General features: G+C 32.1%; 1 protein-coding gene across 1 annotated transcript; it reads right to left on the bottom strand.

The window, feature by feature from the left end:
* Positions 1–30: 30 nt before the first annotated feature.
* On the bottom strand, positions 31–2,769 carry LOC112754281 (protein ALTERED PHOSPHATE STARVATION RESPONSE 1-like). The gene is made up of 4 exons (XM_025801862.3): positions 1,629–2,769; positions 1,307–1,476; positions 1,003–1,226; positions 31–910 (listed from the first exon to the last, which is right to left on the bottom strand). The coding sequence occupies exons 1-4, from the start codon at positions 2,380–2,382 to the stop codon at positions 199–201; spliced, it is 1,860 nt and encodes a 619-aa protein (XP_025657647.1). The 5' UTR covers positions 2,383–2,769; the 3' UTR covers positions 31–198.
* Between the last annotated feature and the right edge of the window lie 8,561 nt (positions 2,770–11,330).

Raw genomic sequence — 11,330 nt, 5'->3', positions numbered from 1 at the left:
AGTTATTTTTAGGTACATTACGTAATTGAATGCACGTATAAAATTATTTTATATTTTTATCAAAATTAAATTTTATTTTAAATGCTTAACATTTAAATTTCAATTAACCAACCCTTTCTTCGAAGGTGACATATAAAACCTTGGATGCAATGCGACAAGAATCAACGAATGGTGCAATATGAATAAAGCGAAAGAAAACTAATGAATGTTGTTGAGATCTCCCGAAAGATGGTTGTCTAGCTCAATTTGCTGGCACAATTGTTCATATGCACGAGTGGCGGAGGCAGTGAACCTCTCCATTGCAGCAAAAATATGTTGGAGACCTGACTGCAAGCTCATAGCAGCAAGAAGTTCACCACGATGCACAGCATCCCCTCTACCCATCTCTATCTCCCGAGACTGAATCACTTTGTGCATCTTTTGCTCCTGCCTCTCCAAGATTTTCACTTGTCTCTCCAGTTCCTTGTCCAATGTTGCTTTTTGACGAGGGTCTGAGATATGCTTATCCAAGATCTCATTCACTCTGAGGATGAATCCGTTGACGGCTTCCACCATTTCCTTCTCCGATAGATCATCCATTGCCCGTGACCATTTGCTGCAGATGACAAACAGAGGCGGTGCACCAATCCCACCAGAGGAAAAGGGTGGTACTGCTGTTGTTTCTTCAAGATCATGCATTAGGCATCTTACTAGCCAGCCATTCAACGCTTTGACATGCGACTTTTGGGCGTATATCCAATCTGAGAAGCTTAGAGTCCAGTTCTTAATCTCAGATTTGAGTTTTATTGCTGCATAGAGATGAGAATTACTGAGCTTTTCGTTGAAGGAGGTATCTAAACTCCTCGCTTCAGCAATCTGCCTACACTGTCGTTTGTAACATTCTAGCATGTCTTTCCACATTCGAAGAAACCTTTTTCTCACAAATATGAACCAGTGTTAGCTAAGGGGTATCAATATAGCTAGCAAACAGCATCTAGAGAAAAGAGGGTTCAGAGTATATACCTAAAGAGGAAAGTGCTGATGTGCGGCCATAACTGGTTCTCCCTCAAGTCGCATATGGTGTTAGATATGTTGTCAACTACTTGGATAGATATTTTCATTTTGGTAGCTAGAAGAGCAATCATGGTCTCCAGGGAATCAATCTTGTGAGCATCAGCACCTTTTTTACTGATGCGCCTCAACTGCCTACACTTGTTCTGATGGATTATGCGCAATTTCTCCTCGCCCTGAAATGAAATAGCCGCGTTAGTTCATTGCAGTATTAACAAATCAACTCATCACACATGGTTGGTTGGTGCATATATACCTTGACTTCATCGTAGAGCTTCTTCTCCCACATACATAGCTTGTTTAGAGTAGAGCAAACATTCTCGGATCCCATTGATCTCCGACCAACCAAGAGGGATGATTGCATGCTGCAATGGACCGTGACAGGCGTTGAAGGACTAGTAAATACCTGCATCAACTTGCAACCAACTGAACACCCCCCCCCCCCCCCAAAAAAAAAAAAGAAAACTCACTTTTTTAATTCAAAACTTGTTCATCTGATTTATTATAATCTGTGAAATTGATAAACAAAATACACAACACAGGAGTGGGTAGCCGCAGCCATAGGTGATAATGAGTACCTGGATTAACGGCTATATTGCGATGGTACCGAAGTTTGCCAACGTCCAACATTTCCAAGATTGGGTTTCCCGAATCAGATGCTTTCTCAAAAAGAAGCTGAATCTCTTTCATTGCCTCAGAGAAACTACTACCTTTGGCGAAAGGATCCTCCGATTCTTTCTTGTTCCAAGTTGAAGTCTTTTCCTTGGAAGAAGCAGCAGCAGCGTCAGCACCATCCTCCTTCTGCTTTAGCTTCTGCTGCTTGGCTTCTCCTTTATGAGTGTGATGATGATGAGTAGGAGTAGGAGTGTGCGGGTTGGGAGTAGTGTAGGGGAGATGGTATTTGTCGAAAGAAGTGTCAAAGAAGTTGAGGAAATCCCATTCTGAGGTGCTCGGCGGTGACGGAGGAGGAGGAGGAGGTGAGGAATCATAACGGGTAGTGCTTTGGTTGAACAAGTGGGATATTTTATTCGTATCCATATCCATATCCGTATCCGTATCTGTATCTGTATCCTCATCCACTGAGCCTGAGGAGGCAGAGGAGGAAGAGTGCACATGTTGATGGCAATTAGAATAAGGAGGTAATGGTAATGTTTCAGAGTGACGGAAGAAGGTGTGGAGAGCGAGGCCAAGATTTTTGAGGGACTGCATGTGTGCCACGTGTGCTTCAGCCACAGCGTAGCTCTGGCGGAGGGCCTCGTCCAGCAAGTTGCAGCGCTCGCGGCACAGAGCCACCGCCGGAAGTCCATCCACTCTTGAGGCGTTGCAACCCATCACCCCTGTCTTGCTTTCCTTGGAATTATAAAATGTCGAATTTGAATTGGAATGAATGTTACTATTACTTCTATTACATTACATTCACTTACATGGATTGGGAATGGGAATGGGAATGGAAGCGGAAGGGGAGCCTTGTTGCTGTATTCGATACTAACTGGTAGTACTAGTAGTGAATAACGGTGATTATTAATATGATTAATAGCATTCAAGTGTATGTTAGGATAGCATATTGACTTATTATGACTAGCTTGAGGGGTGGGCCTCTCTTTCTAATTTCTATGTTTACCCATTAACTTCCAAAAGTGGCGGGTACTGCCAATGCAACGTCTCTCTTCCTCCTAACTCCTAATTCAATTATTGTTCATTGCTATTCGTGGTCCTTTCCTTCTATCCTTATGCCTATGTACTCTTTATTCTCTCTACTGCTGCTACTACTAACCTTTTACGTTCTCTCACACACACACTCAACTTTTTCATATCTTTTATTCTTGAGTAAAAAGATAATTACATTCTTGAAGATTGACTTTGAATTAAGAGAGTCGCTTATATAAATAAGTCTAAAACGTTTTTTTAAATATGTTTTTTAATTATTAAAATTATATATATATATATATATATATATATATATATATAATCAATTAAAGTATGTTATTTTTGTTAAAATTAGACTAGACAAATTAATTTGACCGAAAAATAGTCAGTTTAAGTTAATATTATTTTTTATAAAAAATAACTATAATACTCTTATTATAAAAAATAACTAAAATATTCTTATTATATATATATATATTATTAATTTTGAAAATTTTAAATCCTAATCCTATAACGGCAGAGAAGTAAAATATTATTTTTTATAAAAAATAACTATAATACTCTTATTATAAAAAATGACTAAAATATTCTTATTATATATATATATATATTATTAATTTTGAAAATTCTAAATCCTAATTCTATAACGGCAGAGAAGTAAAGGGCTAGAATTTAGAATTCTCAATATATATATATATATAAAATAGGAGTATTTTAGTCATTTTCTATAATAAAGATATTGTAGTAATTTTTTATAAAAAATAATATTTAGACCACTTCAAGATTTAATTCACTATTTTTTCGGTCAAATTAATTTATCTGACCTAATTTTAACAAAAATAACACAGTTTAATCGATTATATATGTTAAATTTTAATTACTAAAAAATATCTTTAAAAAAAAGACGTTTTAAGCGTCTTTATTTGAGTGGCTCCCTTGAATTAATTAGTCATTAAAAAAATAAAAAGTATTAATTAGATTTCTATGATAATAAATAATAGACACGTTATATTTTTATGTTAATTTATTATGTAAAACTTGTATCAATTTATAAAAGATCGTGACATAAATAACAAATGTAGGAATGAAATTTTACCTACTTTGTTAGGGTTCTTGATAAATAAACACCAATCGATAAAAATTATATAAAAACTAAAAAGATAATAAATGTTTCTGTTCCGGGGAAAAGATAACATAACCGATGAAGCAATCGAGGTCGTAGCCGACTTCACGGGATAACAGCAACGGCCGGATCACCCGATCTTGTAACCGCTGAACCCCAACTATAATGAGCACTAAATGCTGGAAAACGACAACCTCCAAAGACAGGAGTTAAAAGGAAGAGTCCAGCAACAGGTAAACACACGAAAAAATTCTTTGCTACCTCATACACTACTGACTTTAGTATCGAAGTGTCTTGCAGGTTGTCCTCCCGACCTGATTTTATAACCTTCGAAGTTGAGATCTCCAGTTCTTTCACTTCACCGGCTCGTGACCTTGCTTGGAGCAGAAACAGTTTCACTCTCCAAAATTATATTATTTCCATAGTCATATCACAATAACAAAACACATCTATTATGAGTCTGACATGCTAGTCTCTAAAACTGCCAAACGATGACCAGATTCTCAAATCCAAATCTTTTTTACAGTCCAAATTGGTAAAAAATCAATAATCACCAACTAACTTTTAAATTTAAATACCTCTATTATCTTAAAAAATAAGATAAGATAACAAGACAAAAATTATATAAAATATTGTTCTAAAAACCAAACCGGACCGATCAGTTCAACTGGATTAACCAGAAATCGGTCTTCTAGCCAGTTCGGTTGAAATAAAAAATCGTCTGACAAAAAACCAATAAAAAATCGGTCAAACTGGCGGTTAACCGGTGAACCGGACAGTTTTTTCCGATTTTCAATTTTGAAAAAAAAAACATAAACAACGGATAAAGATAAACGCTCTTCTCTCTCACACACACACCCCACCCAGCTCCTCTCTCTCTCTCTGAGCTCCACAGAAGACGAAACCCTAGCAGCCTCTCTCTTTCCCAGCCAACCAGCAGCAGCAGCCAACGGCCAACGCCGCCGTCGCCAACGAACTCTTCTCCTCATCCAGCGTCGAGTCCCGCCGTCGCGATCCTCTTCTCCTGGATCGCTTCACCTCGCATCGCCAGGTCTGCTCGGAGCTGCTGTTGGTGTCGCCGCCTCTGTCTTCGTCGTCGTCGGCCACCCTGAAATCGTGTCTCTGTCTTCATCGTCGATCCCTCTCTCTCTTGTGCGTCAAGTCTCTGTCTTCGATTTCCTCTGTGCCTGAGTTCACTTCCCCTCTTCTGTTGCCTCTTCAGCCTCTCCTCTCTTCTTTGTGGTGCTTCCACCTCTCGCTTCACCTATTAGGTATCCTCTTTTTCTATTCTTTTTAAAATACCTTTTTCCTTTTTTCTCAATTCAAAAATTCGAATTTTTTCCCATCTTGGATCCATCCCCTTTCAGATTGCCACCGCAGCGACGGGTTTGACCACCGCAGCTCCCACCGCGTCGTTGTCATCGCCGAGCTCGCCTTCTCTTTTAAAATAATTCTATTAATTTTTTGTGGTACTTATTAATTTTGTTGATTGTTAATTGTTAATTTAATTGTCTAATTGTATGGATTCTGACTTCTAAATTTGTTTTCTGAACTTTGATGCCTTATGTAATTGATAATTTTCTATTTTAAACTTTTTGGTGCGGCATGTATTGTTGGCTTCTTGATGTGATTAGAAATTTTCTGTAAATCTGTTCAACAATCAATATTTAGTCATTGACTGTAACTGTATTTAATTTGTATAAATTTGTGTTTGTCAATTGTAATTGTTACTAATTAGAAATTTTTATTTTTAAATATAGAACAACTAGATAATGATCAAGCATTACATATATTAATTTTTAATAATTTTATTTAATATTTATTAAACCGATTGAATCTCGGTTGGATTATTGAACCAATAAATTAATTGTCTTACCGATTTATTGATCGATCCGGTTCTCACAACATTGATATAAAAAAAATAAGAGACTCTCTTATATATATTATACACTCATAACTCTCACTTATATTTTTTAGACTCATTCTAACTTAACAGACTCATTCTAACTTAAAGTCATATGTTTATAGATATTACTTCCTACCACTCTAAAAATCCAATCTCATCATCACTAACACCGATAAATCTATGATCCTTTCTTCGATTCGTACCAGCAAAATCTCGTACAACATCCTATACCCATTGCTTGCTATCATAAAAATGCTAATTGAATAATTGATACTTAGGGTCAAAGTACTTTACTTTTTAGTTTTTAAAATTCGTCTACATCCTACATTCTAACATCTACATGTAAATGGTGAAATAGGGCCGCTAAAATATACGCACATTTATTCAGTCACACACCGACATTTGTGTATAAAAGTTTGTGTCACATTCTTTAAATTTATACCCTTAATTAATCCAATATGCCAATAATTAATTTCCACTTAAGAATCTATTCGGCCAATAAATTATTATATATACAAAACAAAATTTAAATATCAACACTTATTTAAACGAATAAGTTTATTATCAATCTAAATTTGTTAAATTTATACATTATATATCAATCATATTAAATATACACTAAATATCAATCATACATATAAAATATATATAAAAAATAAATATATATTTTAAAAATACTGGAAAACAATTAAAAATTAATATTTTTTATCATCACTTTTAATCATCAATCGAATTTGTTTTAGTTTAGTAATTCAATAATATATTTTAATTCACACTTTTAAACATTGATAATTAATTTATGGTCTAAAATAATAAATTTTAATAATTTTTTAATATTTTTCATATATTTATATTAAAATACATAATATTAATTTTTTGTATACATATAATATTTTTTTATTGAATATAATATATATATTCAATCAGTAATGCAAGGGAAACCACGACCACAGTAGATATTTTGTGTGGCTATATTGAAACTGGAGTATAATTCCGTTAATTTTCTCTAGTTTTCAAATTAGCCATAAATACTAATCATTATTGTGCAAAGCATGAGGCAAAGAGCCTTAACTTTATGATTTATCATGCAAAGCTGAATGAATGAATCCAAAGATCATAATTTGATTTCAGTAAGTGCAAAAGTAATTAATTTAAAATGACAAAAAAGATAATCCTAAAGTTATTACGAATGCATTGTGATACTTTTTTTGGTGAACGAAGGCATCATGATTTAGGATGATGGCAATGGAAACGATGCATAGATTTGGCCAGATGGGAAATCAGATATGCGTCTCTTCCTCAAAAGAATATTTTCGATGGAATTCCAACTCACTTAATTTTGTTTGCATGTTACTCTATAAGATAGAGATTGAAAAACAAAAATTAAAAAATTGAAATAAATTAAATTTTTATATTATATTTAGTGTAAAATATATATGATTAAATTATATTTTAGTATTTGTTTTATTCAAAATAAATATAAAAATAAAATAAATATTCTTAGTTAAATTTATTATAAAAAATATTACTAAAATTGTAATTTCGATTTTTAAAAATTTTAATTCTCTGTATCTTTATTTTTTAAAAATATTAAAAAAATTAAAAATTTATGTCCCAAACTACAATACTAAATCATAATTTTCCAATCTTAGTATGTGAAAACAAACACCAATTATATATATATAGGACTGAGACGTATCCGAACTAGATATAGAACCATATATATAATATTTTCTCGAAAATCAACGTCTACTTTGGGATAGAGAATAAAACAATATATAGAGAGTCGTTCATTAATTTAGGGGTAAAACGTTGAAATAAGCCAATGACACACTAAAATTGTACAAATCAGCCAAATTGAGAATTGATACAAGAATCAACCAGAAGCACATCTATACGTATTCGAATTAGTTAAATACGAATTAAACATTTAATGTAATTTGAATCACACTGATTTGAATTACACACAAACACTAATTCGAATCAACCTGATTTGAATTACACACACTAATTTGAATTAAGGTGATTCAAATTACACACACGCTACTCTTAGTAATTCGAATTATGCTATTTCGAATTATACAGGGCCAGACGTGTATATATATGGTGTGAACGTGAATTGATCTCATTAGAGTGACAAAATGGCTAGTGAGGAGAGTTTTGTAGTGTTGGTACATCACAGAGGATCAATTAAGAGAAAAACACGCTCTGGTGTGAAGTTCACTGATAAGAATCCTCTGTTTTACATCCTAGGTATAAAACTTTGTGTGGTAAGGTGTTACACACTGCTTTGTTTTTAGTGATTGAATATTTTATTTTATTTTTTTATTCATGTATGTAATAATATTGCCAAGTTAAGAATTATTAAATATAATTTATCATTTTACCTTCATTAAATTAGTGAAACATATTGTAATGATTGGATGAAAATGTGTCGTAGGGATTGAATTAGATGATAGAGTTTACAACATAGAGAGCATTTAAGGTGCTATAAAATAAAAGAGGCACGGAACAAGTTTTACTCCAAGAATGAGTGCAATAGGAACTCGGCATTTACATGTGTGTGAATAATACTTCTAATTCAAATCTCATTGAATGCCCTATACTTTTGAAGATCAAATATGGTTCACATATTCAATTCTCAAAGTTTGATAGAGAATTTAGTTATTGAGCAGCTAGCTAGAACCTGCTTTAATTTAATTTGGTTGTTGTATTTGCAAATTGAAACTTTATTTATATTTGGTTTCTTTTCTTATGTGCTTGCTTAGTGTATAGTCATAGATATTTTAAACCAACAATTTTGTACAGGCAGCAAAACTCAGAAGACAAGCAGCTGCTAAAGATAGAAATTTTGGACTTATTTTCTGGTCTTGAAGAATCAAAAACTAATCTGGTTAGTTTATGAGTTCACTATTTTTTGAGATTTGCACTATAAGTTTTGATAATTCTACTAACTGATGTATTTTATTTTATTTTGTGTGTGTTTATTTATAGGTAACTGCATTTGATAATGGAATGAGCTCAAAATATTTGTTAGAGTCAGAACCAACATGAAGTAATATTGAAGTATTATCTTCTATTCATGTATATTACCCTTCCATTGATCAACAATCAAGAATATAATGTTAAAATGGCCTTCTCACAATTTCTACAACAACTTAATGCACGGTTCTCTATCACCTTTATTCAAGTCTCTGTCAATATCAGATAATGTGAGTTCTAAAATAATTTTTTTGCTGTCTCTTATATTTATAGTCTCTGATTATATAAGAGAATTAGTTGTGCACTCAATGTAATATGTTGTTCTTTTTTCTATTCTTATAAAATATGAATTCTTTGATCATATGTAAATTATTCCAGATTTTCTACTATTCTAAAAAGAGACATTTATATTAACTATGCTTTTGATGGATGCACTCATGAGTCATGAGTTTATCAAAATAGATTTTTACACCTTGGTGTATTAATTATGATGCAATTAGTAAGCAAGTAAAAAGTTGACAAATCACTCTAAGTAGATGCTTTAGCAAATGAACATCCAAAATTACAAGTATAATGCAAAAGCTTAGTTTACATGTTTTTTTCTTTTTTTTTTTTGTCTTAAAAAATAAAATCCTGCATCAATTTTAAGAATTAGAATCATGTTAATTTATTAAAAAAATATTTATATGACCAAACACTTCTCTTTTGTTTAGGTCCAGTTTGGGTAACTAACTTAATTAAGCTCCTTTTGATAAACAATAAATGACTCTGTTAAAAGTAACTTATAAATAAGTTATTTTGTGTTTGGATTTTTAACTCTAAAAATGCTTATTTTAAAGAAATGTAATGAAAAGTAGAAGTATTATGAGAGAAGTCATTTTTTTTAACTTCTCTATAAACTCCAAAATAGCTTCTTAGAAAGTTGTAATTTGATTTTGAAAATTGCACCCGACATTAATACTACTACTTTTTATAAGTCAAAAGTTAAAAAAAGCTACTTCTAGAGTTTTCTAAACAGGCCCTTAATGATAAGTGAATGACTATGGCACACTTCTACTTTACAAAAGCACGTGATAAGACAAATTTGATAATTATTTTTAGGTACTCTGTTTTTGTGGTAAACATTTGATTTATTCTTTGTTTTTGTTTTTCTATAAAATAGCAAATTGATACTTCTCATAGAAAATTATTAGTTTATTTTATTTTATTTTATTTGTATGGTAACATTCCTTCTTAATTTAGAATTTCATCATTGATTTATATTCAAAAAAAGTAAAAGGGGATCGATTCCATAAAAGATGAGAGCAGTAAGTAGAAATTTACTGAGAATCATCCTTGTTAGATCGTCAATATTGTACCCAAGGTGTCTTTCGAGTATACCGAATCATATCCATTGAAAACAATAAAACTAATTTCATGTAGGTTTGTTTTAATTTTTAAATAGTCATTTTTTTATTTTTTGTGCTTCTTATTACTTGATTCAGTGTGTTGTTTAGAAGCCAATAGTTAGTTATTGAATGATATTTTATTTCATATACCATGTATCATGCCTTCTTATTACTTGGTTGGAAATTTGATCATGCAACTGATTATGTATTGGGAGTACTATGTTTTGATTGATTATGTCTATTAATGTATTATACAGTTTATGTTGTGTCAGCTTTAGAAATTTTTTATTTTTGTTCAAATTATATGGCATAAGCTTCAATAATCAATGGAATTAGATTTTTAGAGCATTTGATGAGTATAAAGGGATAGAAAATACACGTTAACTAACTCTTCAGATTTTGACTTTTCATTTTTAAAGTAATTTATACATTATTACACCAGCAAGGGCCTTATTTGATTATTGGTTTTGAATTTCATGTTTTGACAGTATAACGAAGTTCTTGACAAAGGAGTTTCCAAGACAATGTATACACCATATCTTTTAGAATAAAATCCAAATCAGCCCCTCACAATTACCTCGAAAGACAACGAGGTCTCTGACAAAAAAAAATCCCAACCCGACTCCTGACAAAAAAAAACCCAACCCGGCCCCTGACAATTACTTCGAAAAGACAACGAGGCCCTTGTACCAAAAAAAGTTTAATGTTATTTTTTTTGGCATAGGGGCTAATCAGTCCCAAAAAAAATTATCAGGGGCCGGATTGGATGTTTTTTTTTTTTTGGGCCTCGTTGTCCTTTCGAGATAATTGTCAGGGGTCGAATGGAGTATTCACTCTATCTTTTATTATTTTTAGCATAGCCACCTCATAAAGTTTTTAAAGAAAAATCTTCAATCACTTTTAGATTTTTTTTTTTTTGCAAATTAAAAATTGTGGGATGTCACCAAAATATGATTTTTGTTTTTAACGAGGTCATATTTATTTTTTGCATAATATTCTCAATAAACATTACCAACTTTTTCATTTTAATTATTTATTTATTGCTGAAAACTAATGGCTACAAAATCTTCTATTTCTATAACTCTCATAAGTTGTGAAACTTTATGAAAGATAGCTGATTATGTGTGCCAACTACTCTAAATACTAGATGCTTTATGCGGAGTTCATGAAAACGAACGGGGAAGAGAAATTGCAAATTATTCTGTAGACCAAGTAATAGAAATTTATTTGTTTA

Source organism: Arachis hypogaea, chromosome 16, assembly GCF_003086295.3.
Source record: "Arachis hypogaea cultivar Tifrunner chromosome 16, arahy.Tifrunner.gnm2.J5K5, whole genome shotgun sequence".
In the NCBI taxonomy this organism is placed as follows: Eukaryota; Viridiplantae; Streptophyta; class Magnoliopsida; order Fabales; family Fabaceae; genus Arachis; species Arachis hypogaea.
This window is presented reverse-complemented; position numbering and strand designations above follow the sequence as displayed.